We start from the raw sequence: 22,954 nt of genomic DNA on the forward strand, positions 1-22,954 counted from the left end.
AAACACACACACACATGAGAGAGTATATTGATATTGTTATCTACCATATACAAAGAAAAGGGGAGAAGATAAATTGTTTCTTCTCATTACATTCCAAACACTATAACTATAGTATTTATTGTAAACTATAGTAAGTATCATGAAGAGCACCGACTACATTTAATGCTCTTATCTCAGTAGAACTCAAATAATCGGGCCCAGATTATCTCTCAATGGCATGGTCATGGAACAAACACGAACCCATGCCAATTCCACGGGATTAGACATTCCAGGGTGACGTACTCTTTGGCAATCAAGTCATTTCCCTCATTCAGTTGATATGGAATTTCCTCGTTCGGCGGCGTCACAGGCGCTTCACCCTGCCAGGCTCGCCTTCGCTGCCAATCCGAATCTACAACTTGTATGAATTGTGCTAAATTGTTTTACCTCACGATTGGGCGTGATCTGTTGGTACGTATATTAACAAAGAGTGTGCTCCCGCTGGAAGAATTGTCTGAGAGTGGATAGTTACCCAAACGTTTTGTATGTGAAGAAGCGGAAGATGAGTGTTGCCATTGTGCGACCGAGTGGAAGCTTCAATGGTGCGGGTGAGCTCGCATTTGGGGGCAGGGAGCCGCTTTGTGGGTAATTGTCAAGCTGGTTTGAGGATCAAGATCGATAAATGCGTTTAGGGTTTTGGGGGATATGGAAGGGATGGTGTAGAGCTCGGATGACAGAGCTGCAACTTTTTCTAATGTATCGGAAATTTTGGGACGTGGGTGTTCGAAGGCTGTGGAGGAGCGTTGGGTTTAGGACCGAAGTGGAGAGGGTGCTGTAGTGAGAACCAATCTCAATTCCAGTTGCAGACTAGGGTTAGGAATGCCAGTATTGTTGCCTTGGACAAGAAGGCTTTGAGTACGAATGGGTGTGGTGTTGGGGGAATGATGTGGCGTGCAACGAAGGTTCGTAACTAATGTGAGCTAATGGTTCTTCATTAAAGAATAATGATGTGAGTACGTTACAATGACAAGTTGTGTTTTTTTGGGGCTGCGTTTTAGTGTCCTGTCGTCAGTGAATTCTTTCAAAATTGATGCTGATCAATTATATGCTTGCTCGACAGACAGGATCAAGGAAGGTCCATACTGATGCGTTTATTTGGAGAAAACGTGAGCGAGGTTCGCTCTCTTGTAACCAAGTCATAGAATCCCAAGTTGTACCTTTTTACACAGTCCAGTTATGAGTCATTTTGTGCTCCTTCCACTATTCGTCTCCTTCACACATTTATCTATCTTTTTGGAAGCGAAGGAACACTCTCCTCGCACGTCATCAGAGTCACGTCTAATGATAGAAACTTCCTTTTCAATGTGTCGATTGTGGGGGTTGCGAAGAATTATCTTTTTTGCATTGGGGATAGATCCAGAATAGGGAAAAGGTGACCATGTTTCTTGTTGAGCCTCATTATCCAAACTCGGGTCAACATCTACTTAGCTATTCACCCTATTTTTTGACTTGTACAACGTCTGTGTGCTTCTTCTTGCAAATGTGCAGCATTGAGTTTTGATTCAATGGGAAAAATACACTTCAGACAAATAGAGTTTTTGGACTATTTTCCAGAATTCAAAGGAGCTGATGGGAGAATCTTTAGCCAGTGCAGTCTGATTTGGAAAGAGTGAGAACAGAAAAGCCTTGAAACAACAATAGGATTGTGTCCTTCACCTAAGATCATAGTTTGACTTGATTGAGTGTGAAGTAAGAATTTCAGACTCCACGTGTGGGGAGGCTTCAAGAAGGCCTTAAGTACCTGCTTACACTTAGATTTCTATAACCATTTCTACATGAGGTATGTGCAATTTTAATATCATTTTAGTTCTTTTTAACTTCTACGGAATTGAAAGGTAACATAGAGTATATCTCATCATTGCATTTTCTATTTAGCATGTTATACATTGTAAAGTAGCATATTTTCATGGACAATGTGCATTAAAACTTGAATATCATATGCAGAATTTAACTAATTGTTTTTGAGTACTACATACATTATACATTAGAATTGCACCAAATGATTTGATTTTGCAATCATTTTTTTTAAAACATAGTGTATTTATTTCAAATTCCTTGTAGATAGAAGTAAAGAGGTTTCTTTTGTAACTATATATATAAGGAAATAACTTAAATAATTAGGTTTTATATGAAAAAATATTAATTTTATAAATATATATATATATATATATATATATATTTATAAATTAATATTAAAAAAATATTAAATTTATTTAACTTATTTAATTATATAAGTTTATTTTTATTTTATCTAAATAATTAAAATATATAAAATATATATAAAAAAATATTACTTAATATATTATATACAATAAAATTCTTGTAATATAAATATTTGTTATAGACATATGTTTATTGTAGTTATTATTTATATAATATAAATAAGTAAAAATAGATTAATTTCATGATATCTTTTAGAAAAGTTTCTTAAAAACTTTATAGATATTATTTTGATTTTACATGTATTTGTAGTTGATTGATAAGTAAAAAACTTGGTCAATAAGTTAACTATGAGCTACATGTATTATTGGCTTGTGGAATAAGATATTTATGTGGCATTCATATCACAAATTTATCTTACAAGTTAAAATACGTGTTATACAAAGTTAACACATTTAGGAGGTCTTACAAAATGTTGTCATATAGCTCCTAAATAGATAGTATAAATAGAAGTAAGAGTGAAGCCTTCCTCATTCTTGTCAATTCTTTTCTTGCTTCTAATCTAGTTTTGAATGACTTTAATTTTCTTGTCTTTTGGCAAAAGCTATTCTAGTTTCTTTTCAAAATACATACTTCTTTATTTTTACTTTGTTATATTTTTTTAAGAAATTCTTAGTTATTTATTAGTTTTTATCAAGTTCTTGTCCTTCACAACACCTTGTTTAAAATATTTTTTAGTTGCAATACATATAATATAATTTTAGTATAAAAATTTATTTTTAATCTATATTTTAAATTTGATTACATATTTTTTTAAAACATATTCAACCATAAATTATTAAAAAATAATCTATTCATTTAAATATAATGATTTTTAATTTTTTACTATTATATTTATTGATATATACATGCATAATAGGTATATATACATTTAATAATAAATATATGTAATTTTTAAGCTTTAATAAGTAATTTATTCCACTTTTAATTTATATGCAAATTCTTGGCTTCCAAAACCTCTTCACTTTATATAAAATATCCAAATTGTAGCAAAATTCCTCAAAATATATTTTTCTCTAAAAGGATTTCTTTTTTTGAACTTTAGAAATTCATATCTTTTGATCCGAAAATTCAATTTCTTTCAAATTTTCATATAATATAGCTATTATCTTTAAACTTTAATATAAAAAAAATTAACCATAATATTCCTATTTATCTTTTGACATCTTAGAAATTCTTGTAGATGCTCTAAATCCTAACTTACAAGCACCTAAGAACTATTTTCTTCATATTTCAAAAATCCAAAATTTAAATATCACAAAATTTATGCATGAAGTTTCTTTTTTAAAATATATATCAAGTTATTTTTGACAATAGCCATTTCAGTTTCTTTTTTAATATATATATATCAAAAGTCATGGTTGAAAAGAAAAAAACATAAGATAGTAGATAAGAAGGTGAAACTTGTTCTTAAACACTTGCTAGAAGATTCTAAAGAACAAATAGAAAAAGCATAAAAAAAAGAGTTGAAGGGATCTAAGGAATATTAGGCACAAGTTCACTGAAAAGACTTTTGAGGAATTGAAGATTCATTTTGATGGTTCTTTATTGCCAAAAAAAATTATTCACTTCAAAGAAATGTTAGCAAAAGAAAGTAGATCATTTGCCTTTGAATCTCATAAAATTAGGTGTGTAGATCCAAATATTATAATGCTTATGGTTATTTTTATTGTACCACATATATCTTAAAATTTAAGGTCAATTCTAGTATCAAGGGCACATTTACCAAGCTTAGTAGAATTAGTGAAAGAAAAGATGAAGATGAAGATTTTTGAACCCTCTTTTATACCATATTTTAGTTAATGGTTTACAGTTCCTAAGAAAAATAAATCATTATAATTTATTTAAAATATGTAGCTAATGAATGTGGTAACTATCAAAAATATAGGAATTGGATTAATAATGTATGAATTTGTTAAAACATTTAAAGAAAGGACAATCTATTCAATGAGTGATTTATATTTGGACTATGATCAATTTCAACTTGCAGAAGGGAATAGAAATATGACAACGATGAAAACACCATTTGGACTATTTAAAATGTATACTCTTCCTGAAGATGCAATTAACTCAATTGCATATATGATGAAAGGGATGAATAAGGTGTTGAGGGATTTTATTCTTAAAAATATTATACCTTTTTTAGATGATGTTCCTATTAAGGGGTGCAAAAAAAAAAGACAAGGACAAGACTTTAGATAAGAAGAGGTGTTGTAAGTATATTATTGATCATATACAAGACTGTACAAAAATATTGACTTAACTTGAGGAAGTTCATCTCACATTATTGGATACAAAATCTACTTTTAGAGTATAAGTGTCAAAGACAAGAATTCGATGAAAAAGAAATTCAGACAAGTGAGCCTTCACTCAAAGAAAGGTAACAAAATATAAATAAACAAATATATATATTGAAAGAGAAATTGGAATGGCTATTGACAAAAGACAAGAAAACTAGAGACCCTTGAAACTAGACTGGAAGTAAGAAAGGAGTTGACAAGAGTGAAGAAGGCTTCACTCTTGTCTCTATATATACTATCTAACTAGGAGCTACATGGCGACGTTCTATAGGAACTCCAATATGTGTTGACTTTATAGGACACATGCTTTGACTTACAAGGCAAGTTTTTCTACGTGTGGGCCACATAGTTAGCTTGATCTTCAAGCTAACAACTTGTGTGGCATATGGCCAACTTGTTGACCACGTTTCTAATCCAAAAAGTCAATTAAAGATACCTATGGAGTCAAGGCAACGTCTATAAAGCTTCTAGGAAGCTTCCATATTAAATACTATAGAATTAACTTACTTTTATCTATTTTTACTTACTTCCACCTATTTGTATATGTAATTACTAGCTTACATGAGTATGTCCATGACATTACCCTCCTTTCTAGGGACGAGTTCTACGAGGAGCGATCATCATATGTTGAGAAAATCTATGATGCGACAAATTATATTCGCTACATACTCTGATCTTTGTTCTCTTCGAAGATGATTGATAGGGCCTCTCAATCATTCGTAGTGTCCCATACCAGGGCGTGAAAACCACCCACTTATTTTATCATTATTGAGGCCTTCATAACTTCTTTCGAATAGAACATTTGGAAGACCATCAAGAGTTGTTCCTACCTCTAGCAAAATCACCAAACATCGAGAGTTCCTTTCCAAATCATGATACCAAATACGTTGTATCTTGCCATCTATTCAAGGACGAACATGTTGTTCTTGAAGATCTTTATCTCGATTGCGTCGTCTTGAAGGTTGTGACAATCGTAATGTCTCGTCCGGTAGGTCAGTAAATAAAGGTTCTTGAGTCAAATTTGCTAGTTGTTGGTTCTCTATCTCTTGAGCGTCACAACTACAAAGAAGCTACAAACAAGGATTGAAAGTAGAATGTTATCTTGCCTAGATATTGTTTCTTTTATAAAAAAGGTTTTCATCTTGATATTGATGGATGTCATTGATGAAAAGCCTCCACCACCTTTGCTGCATTTACAAGCTTCTTTATTGGCTCCCATGTGCATTCACTAATATCATATCCACGCCAATGGACAAGATATTCTAATTTATTTCGACGCTGCCTTGAATCTAAGACTTCTTCTACTTCAAACTCTTCATTATTGTCCACTTCTATAGTAAGAGGTGGAGCTTGTCATCTTCTTGGTATGTCCACTGTCTTGTATGGTTTGTCACGGACACAGAATACAAACTTGATATCTACCAAGAAGTTCAAGAAGAACTGGCAAGAACTAGATTAATCAGATGAATACAAGAACAACACCAGAGAGGTGAGCTAAAGCTCCAAGAGATGTGTTGTCGAGACTGAAGAACTCTTCAGCCTCGATTCCAATATATACTCCTATTTAGGAAGCTTCTCAAGCAACTTCTATCAACTAGGAAGCTTCTAGAAGGTTCCAGAGACTTGCTTCTAGAAGGTTCTAGAAACTTATCTCTAGAAGGTTCTAAGGACTATGTCCCTAATATCTTCTACCAACTAAGAAGCTTCTAGAAGGTTCCAGAGACTTGTTTCTAGAAGGTTCTAGAAGCTTGTCTCAAGAAGGTTCTAGAAACTTGTCTCTAGAAGGTTCTAAGGACTATGTCCCTAACATCACCCCCTCCTTTAGCTTTGAGGTCTCTGAGAAGCAATGTTGTTGTCAATCAGTACCAACGCAAGAAAATGAAGATCTGTCGCATAACGTCTGCTATGAACTCCAACTGTTGTTCACGAGGTAAGTGGTTCATCGGCCCTTGAAGCCAATGGTAGTGGCCCACTCCTTCAACTTCTGATCAAGCATGAACTTCCGTGTCTTCATTGTGAAATTGTCCTACAAAATATGCCTTCTGGTTGACCATTGTAAGCAGGCTCGAACTTAAATACAATCACCAATGATCGGTTACTTGGTATCCTCCGTCGTCATCGTGGTGCAGGTGGTTCTTCATCTCAGGGTCGCCTTCGTGAATTAGTTGGTTGAGATAATCTGACTAGCATAGTATCTATCTCTTGGCTATCCATATCAGAAGACCAAACTATGGCTATTGAAAAAATTCTATTTTATCTTGGAGAAAATAACTACATCAACTACAAATTTTGGTGGTGCTCTCCTCCTTTCTTATATTCTTGGGTGAGCAAGCTTCAGAAAGAAGCTATTGTCGAACCGGCTTAGGTTTATGAGGATGTTGTTGATGAAACTCTTGTACCTTTTGCGGCGCATTGGTGAGATTTTCAACTGGCTCCAACATTTGCTCATTAATGTCGTAGCCGCACCAATGAACAAGATATTCTAACTTGCCCCACCTTCGCCGAGAATTCAGCACCTTTTCAACCTCGTATTCCTTGTGGTTCTCGATCTCAATACTAAGTGGCCGACATTGCACTCTTCCAGGAAAAGACGACTCTCGATAAGGCTCCAACAAAGAAACATGAAAGATTGGATGTACCTTCATAAAAGTCGGTAATTCCAGACGGTACGCCACTGGATTGATTTGCTTTTGGATGATAAATGGTCCCAATCTTCGATAGTCCAACTTATCACATGGTCGCTTGGTCTTGATATTCCGTCGAAGAAGCCATGCTTTATCTCCAATTTTGAAAGTAGGTGCTTGATTCCGAAATCTATCTGCAGACGCCTTGTAGGATTCTTGAGCGGATTGTAATTGAAGCTTCAACGTATTTTGAAGCTCTGATAGTTGTTTCGCAAATCCATCAGCTGTTGGATTGTTATTTGTTGATGGACTCAATAAATCAAGCTTTGGATGATACCCATAGTTGGAAAAGAATTGTGTGTATTGAGTCGATGCATGGAGGGTGTTGTTATATGCAAACTCGACTAGCGACAGATATGTGGTCCAATCGTCTTGTTGATAGTTGATGCTGCATCGTAAGTATTGTTCCAAGATTTGGTTCACCCGTTCCGTTTGACCGTCAGTTTGAGGATGAGAAGCCAAAAAAAGCTTGATATCCACCTTTAGTATCTCAAAGAGAGATCTCTAAAACTTTGATACGAACTGGATTCCTCGAACTGATACGATATCATCTGGTAGTCCATGATATCGATACACATTATCGAGAAAGAGTCTTACTGTGACTTCACTGGACGATGTTTTCTTGCAAGGGACGAAGTGTGCCATTTTTGTAAGCCGATCTACCACGACAAAGATGCTGTCAAATGAGTTCGATGATGGTAGGTCCGTGATGAAGTCCATGGAAATTGAAGACTATGGTCGATGTGGAATCGGCAATGGCTGTAGGAGTTCATAAGGGTGATGTCGAGGATTCTTGGATCTTGAACAGATGTCACAGGAGAGGACAAAATCTTTCACATCCTTCCACATTTGAGGCCACCAAAAATCTCGAGAAATAAGCTTCAAGGTCTTGTTGAATCCAAAATGTCCCGCAACTGGAAAATCGTGGCGAGATTGAAGAACTCGGAGTCATGCTGGTCCTTTTGGGATATATAACCGCTCTTCAAAGTATAAAAGATCTCCCTCCACCTTGAACTTGTCGTCATTGGCACGCTGCTTAATATCAATGGCTACTGAATCTTCAATGGTTACGGCACGTACCTGATTCAAGAAGTCAGCATCAATTGGTATAATAGTAGCGCAAAGCTGAAATTGCTTTGGCTTCAACAATGTCGTACATTGTTGATGAAACGCTGCTTCTCCAACCTTTGGTACAAGATACGATCTCCTTGATAAGGCATCAGATAGTCCTTGCTGCTTTTCAGGTCGATAAGTGATAATAAAATCGAACCTAGATAGCAACATACTCCATCGAGCTTGACGTCGATTTAAAACTTGGGCCGACATGAAATACTCCAAATTCTTGTGATCTGTGTATATGGTCACTCGATGTGCAACTCTTTCAAGAAAGTGACGCCATTCTTCGAAAGAATCCACTATAGCAAGAAGTTCCTTATCGTGGATCTCATAATTGATTTCAGCAGCAGAGAACTTTCGAGAATAGAATGCAACCGGATGGAGCTTCTTGTCTTCTCCCATTTGTGAAAGTACAGCTCTCAAAGCAAAATCCGAAGCATCAGTTTCTAAATAGAAGGCCTTTGTAAAGTCTGGATGTACCAAGATTGGAGCCGTAGTAAATGCGGTCTTCAGGTTTTGAAACGCCTTCTCCGCTAGAGGTCCCCATTCCAGCTTATCCTTGCATGTCAACCGAGTGAGAGGAGCAGCAACTTGAGAGTAATTCTTGATAAAGTTCCGATAGAAGTTGGCAAAACCAAGAAAGCATTGTACGTCTCTAACCGTCTTCGGAACCTCCCAGGACACGATTGCTTCCACGTTCTTGGGTTCCATCTTCAAGCCTTCCATAGTCGCAACGAACCCTAGAAACTCCATCTCTATTTGGTGAAATAAACACTTCTCCAACTTGGCATATAGTCCTCGCTTGCGTAGTTTCTCCAATACCAAACGAACGTGTTTTTCATGCTCTTCCTCATTTTTGGAGAATATCAAAATATCATCCAAATAGATGACAACAAAATCGTCAAGGTACTCTCGAAAAATGTCATTCATCATATGTTGAAAGACCGTTGGAGCATTGGTAAGACCAAAGGGCATGACATTATATTCAAAATGGCCATACCTTGTACGGAATGCTGTCTTCCACTCATCTCCTTCCTAGATTTGTACGAGGTTGTAAGCTCCCCTTAGATCAATTTTTGTAAAGATCCTTGCACGTCTAAGTTGTTCTAAGAGACCAGAAATCAAGGGTATCGGATAACGATTCTTCTTTGTTACCTTGTTGAGGCCTCGATAGTCCACGCACATCCGCAATGAGCCATCTTTCTTCTTCACAAATAAGATGGATGCTCCACCTGACGATTTTGAATGACGGATGAAGTTCTTGGCTAGATTCTCGTCGATGTACTTCCGCAACTCCGCCAACTCCATCTGCGATAGATTGTAGATTGGGCCAAAAGGCAGTTGTGCTCCTTCCTGTAAGTCTATGGCGCAATCATATGGTCTGTGTTCTGGTAGCATGTCGGCATTTTTCTTTTAAAACACGTCTTTAAAATCCTTATATTACTCCTGTATACTGGCTGTCGAGATCTTCTCCCCGGTAGTTGGAGCCGCATAAATGACAAACGGTGTGTCTCCCTTGGACAATCTTATAAACGCTCTTGCTCCAATAAATAAAGATTTCTCTATTCGGGGTTTTCTACTAGGCTTGCTCTTGGGTGGTTTTGTGAAAAAAGTCATCTTCCGCAACTTCCAATCTATGGATGGGTTATGCTTTTCCAACCAGGAAAGACCAAGAATAACAGGATTTGATGGGGTTCTAATAATATTGAAAATAATATGACTAATATGGTCCTTAAACGTCACTTCTATAGGTTCTGATTCATGGGTGACACTACTAGACAATAAAGGTCGTCCATCTATGACCTCAACGTGAACAGGTTTGGATTTTTGTACTAGAGGGATCTTATGACGCTTTGCAAATTCTTCGTCTAAGAAACAAGCAGATGCTATTGAATCTAATAATGCTAAGGTTCTCAGTTTCTGAGGGCCAATAAGCAAAGGGATTGTAAAACAAAGGGCAGGTGGAGCGGATAAAAAGGAACCTGGTTGTTGTTGCGATATTTCACTGTCCAGTCGCACGGTTCCTATTGTGGCTGGGCATCCTCGTTTTCCTGAATAAATGTGCCCCTAGTCTTGATAATACATCGATTTTGCTTCTTGGGGCAGTTTCCAACTTTGTGGCCTTCTTCACCGCAATACAAACATAGACCTTCCTCCATACGTCGCTTTTTTTCTTCTAGAGTAAGAGATTTGACACGTACCGCATCAATTGGCATGTCTTCTACCTCTGAATATGAATTCACGCTGCTTGCCGACATAGTTGGGGTGTAGCAAACCGTATGTTGTCTTAAACGTTGGTCTTGGCGACGTTGGAATAGACGATTATTGCACTTCACAGCTTGGCTAATAGCTTCGTTGAGCATTTGCGGATCAGGAAAAGTTAACAGCAAATCCTTCACATCGTCCCATAAATCCCAATAGAATTGACTCATCAACGCTTCTTCGTCCCAATTGATGTCGCATGCTAATTACGTGAAGTCCGATGCATAGACTGATGTAGAACGTATCCCTTGTCGTAGTGACCGAATCTTTGTTGTACTCCATCGAACCTTGTTGTGTTCACCAAATATTTTTGCAAATGCCTCCAAAAAGGTTTCAAAGTTGTTTAGTATGGACGATCGTTTCTCGAACAAACCATGATAGAACTTGTCCTGTAAGTAAGGTTCCAACAAGCCCAACACGTGACTACTCCGTTAAATAGCGTTCGGGCTGTAAAACTGTTATCAACCTGATTTGGTTGACGAATCCTCGAAACTTGGAACGTGTACCATCGAACTTGTCCGGAAGGCTAACTCGGGGTTCCTTATGTTGTAGAACCAGCGGTGCTTGTCGAACCTGAGGTAAAGTTACTTCTCCAAGTATAGAAGTTTGAGGCTGGTGCAACCTAGATTGTACCATCCCAGATGCTCCATCATTATGAAGCCTTGCCACGACTCCTTCAATCTCTACAGTTCTTTGCAATAACTTAGCAAGGGCATTCATGATAGCATCTAATTTGGACTCTGAACTTTCCGTCATACTAATGTCTTCGCCCCCGACCATTCTAAGAGAAGGAAAAAAATGACTCTACAAGAAGACAATATTGGTTTAGAGGAGGGTACTCCGCAACCTCTAAAATGCCTTAAGAGCTTCAAGAAAATGGGTAATCCACTCTCTCCAAGAAGAATAAGACTCCAATATTGTAACAAAAGAAGTATCAGTTTAGAGGAGGGTAATTCGCAACCTCTAAAGTGCTAGTACACTTCCAAGCAGAGGGGTAATCCACACTCTAACAAAAAAGAAACTAGCTCTGATATCTGAGGTGAGTGAAGTCTCGACAAACTGTCATGGACACAAAATACAGACTTGATATCTACCAAGAAGTTCAAGAAGAACTGGCAAGAATTAGATTAATCAGATGAATACAAGAACAACACCAGAGAGGTGAGCTAAAGCTCCAAGAGATGTGTTGTCGAGACTGAAGAACTCTTCAGCCTCGATTCCAATATATACTCCTATTTAGGAAGCTTCTCAAGCAACTTCTACCAACTAGAAAGCTTCTAGAAGGTTCCAGAGACTTGCTTCTAGAAGGTTCTAGAAACTTATCTCTAGAAGGTTCTAAGGACTATGTCCCTAACATCTTCTACCAACTAAGAAGCTTCTAGAAGGTTCCAGAGACTTGTTTCTAGAAGGTTCTAGAAGCTTGTCTCAAGAAGGTTCTAGAAACTTGTCTCAAGAAGGTTCTAGAAACTTGTCTCTAGAAGGTTCTAAGGACTATGTCCCTAACATGGTTCAAGAAGAGACATGTGGAATACTGAATGGATTTTCATTGACTCCGGTAGATGTAAACGAAATGCAACTAGATTGATTTGTATAGAAATAGAAAATGGTTCCAACCTTCAATAGTCCAACTTATCACAAAGACGAGTGGTCTTGATATTGCGATAAAGTAGCTATAGATTATCACCCAAGAGGAATGGTAGTTGTTCCTTTTTATAGACATCTGCATTGATCTTTTATTGTTCTTGAGCCTCTTTTAATTGCGCCTTCATTGTTGCATGTAGCTCTGATAAATGAATCGCCAAATCTTTCTTTGTTGCTCAAAAGCTACATCTCCTTCTTTTGGTAAATGATGAGAACATCTAGACAAGGCATTGGACAAACCTTGTTGTTTTCCTAGCCGATAAGTGATGATGAACTTGAATCTTGATAAAGACATGCTCTAACAAGCTTGACGACGATTTAATACGTGAATTGACATAAAATACTCGAGATTCTTGTGATTCGTATACACGGTGACTGGACTGAAACCGCCTTCTAGATAATGATGCCATTCTTGAAAAGAATCCATAATTGCAAGAAGTTCTTTGTCATGGATCTCATAAATGATTTCTGCTGCTGAGAATTTTCTTGAATGAAAGACTACTGAATGAAGTTTGTCATCTATTCTCATTTGTGATAAAACCGCACCTAGAGCAAAATTTGATGCATCTGTTTCCATAAAGAATGCTTTGAAAAAATCAACACGATACAAGATTGGTACAGAAACAAACAATGTCTTCAAAGATTCAAAAGCAACTTCCGCTTCTTAAGTCGATTGGAGTTTGTCTTTACAAATCAAACGTGTAAGTGGAGCTGCAATTCGAGAGAAGTCCTTGATGAAGATCCGATAGTAGTTGGCAAATCCCAAAAAGCATTGGACATCTCTTACCGTTTTTGAGATCTTCCAATCTATAATAATTTGAATTTTCTTAGAATCCATCATAAGTCCATCATTTCAAATGATGTAACCTAAGAAATCGACTTGAGTAGTGTAGAATACATACTTTTCTATCTTAGCATAGAGTCCTGCATCTCTTAATTTTTGTAACACATGACAAACATGAAGTTCATATTCTTCTGAATTCTTAGAATAGATCAAGATGTCGTTTAGATAACATACCACAAAATCGTCCAAAAATTCTCGAAAAATATCATTCATTAGATGTTGAAAAGCTGTTGGTGCATTTGTAAGTCCAAAAGGCCTGACGTTGTATTCAAAATGTCCATACCTAGTTTGAAACGCAGTCTTCCATTCATCTCCTTCTTTGATGTATACTAGATTGTATGCTCTCCGGAGATCTATTTTTGTATAGATCTTAGCTTAATTCAGCTGATCAAGAAGTCCAGATATTAAAAGTAGTTGATACCTGTTCTTGATGGTAATCTTGTTGAGTCCTCAATAATCAACACACATCCGCAATGATCCATCTTTTTTCTTCACAAATAGAATTGGAGCTCCTACAAGAGATTTAGAATGGCGTATGAAATTCTTGGCTAGATTTTCTTCAATATACTCCTTGAGTTTAGTCAACTCATTTTGTGATAAATTGTAGATTGGTCCGAATGGTGGTCGTGCTCCTTCTAAAAGGTCAATTGAGCAATCATAGGGACGATGTTCTGGGAGTGTATCCGCATTCTTTTTTTTGAATACATCTTGAAATTCTTGATATTAGCTTGGAATGCCACTTGAAGTCTTTCTACCAATAGAAACAGGTGTGGCATAAATAATATATGGTGATTCTTTTATAACATTATGTAAGAAAGCTTTTGCACCTATAAATACGGGTTTAATTGAACTGGACTTATGATTCTCTACTTGATTAATTACATTGTTAGTTATACTTTTAGAGAAAGTAAGAGTTCGGGAAATCAAATCTATTTGAGGGTTGTATTTTTCTAACCACGATAAATCTAAAATGATTGGATTAGAGGGAGATCTAATGATATTAAATACTACAAAGCTATTATGACCATTGATTATTACTTCTATAGGAAGGATTTCGTGGATAATATCTCCAGAAGATAATGGATGACCATCTATGACTTCTACATGAACAGGTTCAATTTTCTTTACTAAAGATATGCTATGTCTTTTAGTAAATTTTTCATCTAAGAAACACACCGAGGCTCTTGAATCTAACAAGGCAAAGGCTTTGTAATATTTAGGTCCTAAAATAATATTTAATGTAAAACAAGGAGAGGGCTCTGAGGAGAGAATAGGACCTTTACTAGATGTTGTGCAAGGTTCCAGCCGCACGATCCCTATTGTAGGTGGACAAAACTATTTTCCGACATATTGTCTTCTTTCACAACTATATTCTTCATTTTGTGATTGTGTCGTTTTTTTGGACAATGTTGAGCAGTGTGCTTTGGTTCTCCACAATATAATCCTTCTTGATGAAAACGAGTCTTTTCTTGTTCATTAAGAGGTTTGAAACATACTACATCAATTTACATATCCTCTACTTTCGAATGTATGTGTTGAAGAGGTGTTGGTGTTGCCATTGAATTATAGTAACGTTGAGGTCCACTTGTACGGTTCTCAGATCAAAATTCGAAAAGGCGATTATCGCACTTCACAACAAAGTCAATTGATTGACTCAATGTTTGAGGATCAGGTAAGTTGAGTATTAATTTTTTTACCTCATATTGTAATCTGTAGAGAAATTGGCTAATAAGTGCAGCATCATCCCACTTGATATCAGTTGCAAGTTATCGAAATTGTGAAGTGTATAACGTTACTAATTGATTGCATTATCGTAAAATATGGATCTTATTGGTTGCAACATGAATTGCATCATGTTCTCTATACATGGATTGAAACTCCGCCAGAAAAGCCTCTAGATTATCTAATATTGATTCTCGTCGTTCAAGAAAAGATGAAAACCATGATAGTGCTGAATGTGAAAGAAGCATACCAATGAATCTAACTTGCGATCCTGCAGTTGGATAGCGTTGGAGTTGAAGTTCAATCACAAGTTGCACTTGATTGATAAATCCTCAAAACTTGGATGTGGTGCCATCAAACTTCTCGAGTAGGATAATTCTTCGTTCTCTAATACTGGAAGGACGTTCCACCATAGGAGAAAGGATATGGTTTGGTACAGATATTGAAGCAGCTCCAACCATTTCTATATCTTCACTTCCTTCCAATCTTGTTGCTCCTTGTGGTGGTAAATTGAGTTGATGGATTACAAGCATTAATTCCTTCAATTGCTCTTGCATTTGTGCCATTGCACTCTTCATTTCAACAATTTCTACCATGATAACACTTAGAAAAGAAAAGATGTCTAATATCACTCAAGGCAAATAGAAGAGAGAACTTGAGAATAAAGAAATTACTAAAGACAATATCAGTTTAGAAGAGGGTAATCCACAACTTCTAATATGCTTATATCTTATCAAGAAAAAGGGGTAATCCACTTTTAATCAAGATTAGACAAAGCTCTGATATTGTAGGTGTACTCTTGTCAATTTGTCAAGGACAAGAACTCGATGAAAAAGCAATTCAGACAAGTGAGCCTTCACTCAAAGAAAGGTAACAAAATATAAATAAACAAGTGTATATATTGAAAGAGAAATTGGAATGGCTATTGACAAAAGACAAGAAAATTAGAGACCCTTGAAACTAGACTGGAAGTAAGAAAGGAGTTGACAAGAGTGAAGAAGGCTTCACTCTTGTCTCTATATATACTATCTAACTAGGAGCTATATGGCGACGTTCTATAGGAACTCCAATATGTGTTGACTTTATAGGATACATGCTTTGACTTACAAGGCAAGTTATTCTACGTGTGGGTGACATAGTTAGCTTGATCTTCAAGCTAACAACTTGTGTGGCATATGGCCAACTTGTTGACCACGTTTTTAATCCAAAAAGTCAATTAAAGATACCTATGGAGTCAAAGCAGCATCTATAAAGCTTTTAGGAAGCTTCCATACTAAATACTATAGAATTAACTTATTTTTACCTATTTTTACTTACTTCCACCTATTTATATATGTAATTACTAGCTTACATGAGTGTATCCATGACAATAAGAGATCGTAATTGTTGGACATTTATGTAGATTTTATAGAAGAAAACTAGATCCAACGAAGGTTAATACAATTGAGAGAATGAAATAGGATTGCAATTCTTTAACAAAGATTTGTAGATTTTTGGATGCATGTATCTTTTATCATATTTGGATTTCTTACTATGCTCACATAGTAAATCCACTGTATGAGTGATTATGCAAATATTATCAATTTAAATTGATAAAAAAGTATATTAATGCAATGCAAAGATTAAAGAAATTCTTGACATCACTTCTAGTGATGAAAAAAATTGATTATAAGTACAATAGACCAATGATTCTTATAATGGATACTAGTCTGATTGCCATTAAATAGGTTGTAGGTCAAGATGATTCAAACGGACACAAATTTGTAGTCCAATTTAGAGCTAAGATTTTAAATACTTGTAAATGTGCATATTCACAAGTGAAAAGAAAATTATGGGAGATTATTTCAGTTATGAAAGCTAAGAAGGATTATTTAATAGAGGCAATGATGATAATTGAAATAGATTTTTTGCCTTTACTTGGAATAATTACTAATTGTACAACACCAGATATTGCAATGTTGAGATGAATTCTTTATATCAAGTCATCAAATCTAGAGTTTATGCATATTATAAGAAAAAATAATCTGGTAGCAGATGTATTATGTTAAGCAAAATATAATGGAGAAGATGAGATGATTGAGGATATTGATGATGTAGATACAAAATTTTATTTAGTTTTACAATTGAACAAGAAAAATAAGTCATTTTGTAAAGAAAATTATGAAAGAGAGTTATTCAATATTGGATATTATTTGAACACATTAACCAAGCATATTAATTAGTTAATTAAAAAAAATTAAAAATACATATAAGTTTACATTATAAAGAGGATTTCTTTAGAAGCAGCCAAAATCAAACATTAAAATACCTCAATGAGTAATAGGTACCAAGAAAGATCAACAAAAAGTACTTGTTGAATTTCATGATAGTTTATGGATGAGACATAGAAGAATTTGGCTACTTTTGCTAAATTAAAGAAACAATATTGTTACAAGAATATGTATTGAGATATAGCTTTGTTTATAGAATCTTGTATAATTTATCAAATATAATTAAATATAGAACATTAAAATAGTCTACATCTAATATATCCTTTGGCTATTCATTTTAAATGGATTGAAAATTTGATTATTATATTGATGGGATTATGGCAAATGAGATATTTAGTTTTGGCTTGTAAAGATTTATCAAATAAAGTAGAAGGCAAGGTACTAAGAAAAAAAGTCTACAAAGGTAATTTCCAGGTTTTTGCTTCAAGATATTATTTGTTACTATAGATGTATAGAAAAGATTACTACAGATCGTGGAAAATTAGCTGTACATGAAGCTTGTGAATTCTTTAAAAAATATAGAATTAAATTATCATTGAATATTTCTTATAATCTAAAAAGAAATACAAAGACTGAATATGGACATCCACCAATTATAAAAGCCTTGATTAAAATTTCCAATGGAAGAGTAAAGGAATGGCTTTGATTTCTACCTTATGCATTATGGGTGATTGAATAATATATAGTTTACTTATAGGATATATGCTAATAGAATTCATGATAAGTCAAAAACCTATTTTGTCAATTGAAGAATGTGTGCTAATTTAAAGTGTGCTACTTGACAAGAAAAGAGTTGTTGGCTATTAGAAATTGACAACTTGAACGAAAATGAAAAGATATAAAGCTGACATTGAAATTAGCATGCTTGATATTAGGATTAGGTTGAGGATAGAGTTAGATTAAAAAATCCCTATAACAGGTTAGATTGATACCCAAGGATCGACCATTTGTGCGACAGGGTCAAAATCAGACCTCAAGCCACTAAAATGATTGTCTAGGACAAAATAAAAGGGCATTTAAAGGTCAGCAATTATGATTTAAGAGATATCTTCAAGTTGATTTCAAAAGTATAAGGTTTGTTTTTATAGATTTTGGAATAACTTTAAAATTATTGTTCAAAGTCAAGATTTGTATCATTGATTTGGAATTTACGCAATACAATTAGGGCTAGTACTCTCAACTATTTTGTACAATTGATGTAACATCCATAGTTTTAAAATTTTAAATGCTTAGTTGATTAAGTGTGCTAATTAAGCATAAAATTTTGTACCAATCTAATAGTGCAATTAGAAGATATTTGTGTTTTAATACAAGGTATTAGAAATTGGTAGTTTGGAGTTGAGTAGGGTTTCTATAATATCTAATATCTACTAATTGGATCGAGGTAAAACTTAGCATCATAGTAAAGAACTTAAAGATTAAGCTATATCTCAATTTTTAGTTAAAATTAATAGTTGAAAAAAGAAAAATTGCTACTAAAATATATGCATCAACTTTTAAGTTGGCAGCCAAGTGACATCAATGCGGTTTTTGGACTTTTCTTCATAATCTATAAATTGGATTAAATCGAATTCTTTTAAAATATATATATAAAAACTTTGAGTTGCATTTGTATGTAAAATTTTGTACTAAGTAGATAGTCAAGTTAAGATTTATAGCTTATTAAAACTTATTGACTAAGATTAGGGATTGTAAAAAAAATCAAAATTCTCTAATTATAAAAGTAATAAGGTAATTGGATTTTATATATGGTTAAAGTTACTAAGAAGAATATTTTTGAATACTTTATACTAGCTTTAAGAACTTTTGAATTAAAATTCAAATTATATTCTTTTTATATGAATAGAACCTATTAGAATTTTTTAGATATTTATAAAATGCAACTTCACCTTCCATAGCCAAGTACCTAGTACATTGCCAAACAAAACAATACATAATATAACACCAAAGTCTATTAAGATCCATCTTATATTTCATGTGTCTCTTCTTAAGCCATATAAGACTATAAATATCTTTTAAAAAAGACAAATACCACCTCCTTCTATAAAAATGGATAAGAATCAAGAGTTCAAAATGGAAGAAGTCTTAGATTTAAGGCAGCACCAAAATAGGTAGAAATATCTTATTCATTGGCATAGATATGATATTAGTGAGCACACATAGAAACCAATAAAAAATCTTGCAAACACAATAAAGAAAATTGAGGCTTTTCATCAATGACATCTATCAAAATGAAAATAAAGAATAGCAAATCTTCACTATAAAAGAAATAAGATCCAAAAAATAGCATTCTACCTTCTATCTTAGTTTGTAGCTTTTGTATATTTGTAACATTAAGCAGATAGAGAACCAACAACTACCAAATTTAATTCAAGAGCTTTTATTTGTTGACTTATTAGACGAGACATTATAATTGTTACAACCTTTAAAACAATATAATCGAGATGAAGTTCTTCAAAAATAACATGTCTTGCATTAAATAGCTCAAAAAATATAATATATTTGATATCAAAAATTTAGGAAAGAGACTCTTGATATTTGGTGATTTTATTTTAGATAGGAATAATTTTTTATGGTGTTTCAAATGTTTTATTTGAAGAAATTTATAAAGGCTTCAACAATGACCAAATAACAGGATGATCTTTGTATCTTAGTATGAAACATTATTAATGGCTCAGAAGACCCATCAACCATCTTCAAAGAGAACAAAGATCAAAATATGTAGCAAACATAATTTGCCGCATCTTAGATTTTTTTAATATATAAAGACCGCTCCTTGTGGAACTTATTCTTAGAAAAAAAGATAATGTCACAGACATACATATTTACTCTAATATTTATTTATATGATTAAATAGAAGTATGAAAAGTAAATTTATTTCATAATATTTTCTAGAGAAGCTTTTTAAAAGCTTCATAGATGCTCTTTTGAATTACATATGTTTGTAGTTTATTGATAGATTAGAAACTTGGTCAAAAAGTTAACCATGTGTTAATAGCTTATAAAATAAGCCAAGTTTGTGGTGTTCATATAAAAAACTTGTCTTGCAAGTTAAGATATGTGCCTTACAAAATCAACTTGTTTTGGAGGTCCTATAGGACATCACCATGTAGTTTCTAGTTAAGAATATATATGAAGACAAGAGTGAAGGCTTCTTCACTCTTGTCAATATCTTTTTAGTCTTTAGTCTTATTTCAAGACTTTCTAGTCTTCTTGTCTTTAGCAATAGCTATTCTAGTTTAATATCATATCAACTTTTAGTCACTTTTTAGTTTTTTTGAGTGACACAAGAGTGTATTAAGGATTTCTTTCTTCAAGATTTACATCCTTGACACAAATATGTAAAAGTATAGGATATATTGATTGATACGATTTGCTTCAAATTTCTTTCTGAGCATGAAAAGAAGTATCAAAAAAAACATGACTTATATTTAAATTATGGAGAGCTTAGCCAAAATATTTACAATTGCTACAAAAGATATTAATATATATATATATATATATATATATATATATATATATGTAAATGCAATCACATCACTAAATACTTTTCAAAAAAACAAAGATATCTAATCATAATAAGAATTGTATAACTAAATTTATCTATTCTACAAACCAAAAAAGATTATATATTATCATCTAATCTTTTTTATTTTTTTATAATATAAAAATATTTTAATGATTAATAATTCAAAAAAAATTCTTTAAAAGATTCATAAGCCTTTGCATACTTTATTAACTTAAAATATTCAAAAATCCAAAGCTATTCATATAAAAATCATAAATGATTGATCTTTATCTTCTAGAAATATATTATCTATGAGACTATTCCATTAAAAGTAGAATTAGTATATTATAGTAGTCATATTATATTTGATATAATTAAATTTTTATTTAATTTTATCATTTTATAACTTACTCATATAAAAAGATATAATTTTTATATAAATAAATTATCTTATAAAATAAAAAAAATTAAATTATTACAATTTTTTAATACTAAACTTAATAAGAAATTTTATATATCTTATAGATTCAAAATTATAAAGTCTCCTTTTATGAGAACAATCAAGAAGAGAATTTTTTTATTATTACTTATGCCATTATAATATTTGAAATAAAAAAATACTCTAACAAAAATTTCAAAGAATATAAAGAATTTTAAGATGTATTTAAAAAAAAGACTATAAATATATTGTCAAAATATTGTCTATATAATTGTGATATTAATCTTCAAGATGATGCACAACTACCTTGTTGTCCAATTTATAATTTTTTACAAAATAAGCTTATAGAATAGATGGATCATATTAATAGAAATTTAGTAAAGAATTATATTTATAATTTTAAATCTCATATTAATATACGTTTGTTCTTTCTAAAGAAAAAAATAGATCTTTGCAAATTTCCATTAATTATTGTGGTTTCAATAAAGTGGCCTTAAAATAATATTATCTTTTATCATTGATATTTAGATTTTTAGACGAATTAAATCAAGTTAATATCTACATCAAAATAGATCTTTATGGAGCCTATAATCAAGTATGTATTAAAGAAGAAAATAAATAGAAGACTACTTTTGTATAAGATATGGATTCTTCAAGTATAATATTATATCTTTTTTTCTTAAAAATTCATTAGCTATTTTTCAAATTTTAATTAATAATTTATCTTTTAAATTCTTTATTATATGTAATTTAAATAATATCTTGATTTATTTGAAGATTCTAAAAAAGCATAAATAATATGTTTGTTTCATCTTATAAAAATTATAAAATATTGGATCATTTATCAAATAGGAAAAATGCTTATTTCATAAGTCTAAGGTAGAATTCTTTTGCTATATCATATTAATTACAAGCTCAATGATAGATCCAAAGAAGAATAAGACTATTAGCAATCAAACAACTTCAAATTGGTACATGATATCTAATACTTTCTTATGTTAATATATTTTTATAAGATCTTCATCAATAATTATTCTCAAATAGATGATCTACTTATGCAAGTGACATGATTAATAAGCTTAAATAGAAATCAAAAGCTCAAAAAGCCTTTGAATATTTAAAGATAATATTTTTAACAATTTTTGTCTTAATTCATCTAGACTCTTTCAACTCATTTTTTATAGAAACCAATGCCTCTAAATTTATATTAGAAGCATTCTTGTTACAACTTAGAAGAAAATAAAGACTACTACTACTTGCATTCTATTTCAAAAAATTATCAATTTTAGAAATAAATTATAAGATCCACGACAAAAAAAACTTCTTGTTATTGTAGATTCTTTCTAAGAATTGTGCCATTTTTTTGAAGGTGCTTCAGATCCAATAACATTGTATACATATCACAAGGATCTTAAATATTTCATATTGGCTTGTATTATAAATTATCACCAATTTTATTGAACCATGTCTCTATTATATTTTGATTTCAATATCACATATCAATCCAAGAAGCAATAAAGATTATTAGATTTTTTATCAAGATAATTATACCTTGCATCAAGAAGATGAGAGACAATATGCAATTATTAATAATAAATACTCTTAAAATCTAAAAATATTATATTTGGATAATAATTATATCAATTCAAATAAATATTTTATTTTTTAATCAAGTTTGTGCAAACTTGATTCTAAACTTTTTTATGTTAAATATTTTTCAAGCAAGATTCAAAATACTTTAGTTAATTTTAAGATTAAAGATAGCTTCTTCCACTTTAATTAACGTGTGTGTATTCTAAAAGGGCCATTGTACCTTTGTGCTCTACAAGTACTTCATGACTTTTTAATTGCAAGTGATTTTGGATTCAATAAGACATTAAAATTCATGAGATTTTTTATGGCCTCAAAT

At 32.8% G+C, this 22,954-nt stretch overlaps 1 protein-coding gene across 3 annotated transcripts; it reads left to right on the top strand.

The window, feature by feature from the left end:
* Positions 1 to 1,994, top strand: LOC112277787 (uncharacterized). 3 transcript variants are annotated; one of them, XM_024510509.3, is made up of 5 exons: positions 9 to 400; positions 533 to 587; positions 769 to 941; positions 1,104 to 1,154; positions 1,528 to 1,994. In XM_024510509.3, the coding sequence occupies exons 1-5, from the start codon at positions 320 to 322 to the stop codon at positions 1,531 to 1,533; spliced, it is 366 nt and encodes a 121-aa protein (XP_024366277.1). In that variant the 5' UTR covers positions 9 to 319; the 3' UTR covers positions 1,534 to 1,994. The 3 variants fall into 3 exon arrangements, with proteins under 3 accessions (XP_024366276.1, XP_024366277.1, XP_024366275.1); XM_024510507.3 differs by having other exon boundaries at positions 200 to 400; positions 1,100 to 1,154; XM_024510508.3 differs by having other exon boundaries at positions 1 to 400; positions 1,104 to 1,994.
* The last annotated feature ends 20,960 nt before the right edge of the window (positions 1,995 to 22,954 follow it).

This window comes from Physcomitrium patens, chromosome 26 (assembly GCF_059467195.1).
Source record: "Physcomitrium patens ecotype Gransden chromosome 26, ASM5946719v1, whole genome shotgun sequence".
In the NCBI taxonomy this organism is placed as follows: domain Eukaryota; kingdom Viridiplantae; phylum Streptophyta; class Bryopsida; order Funariales; family Funariaceae; genus Physcomitrium; species Physcomitrium patens.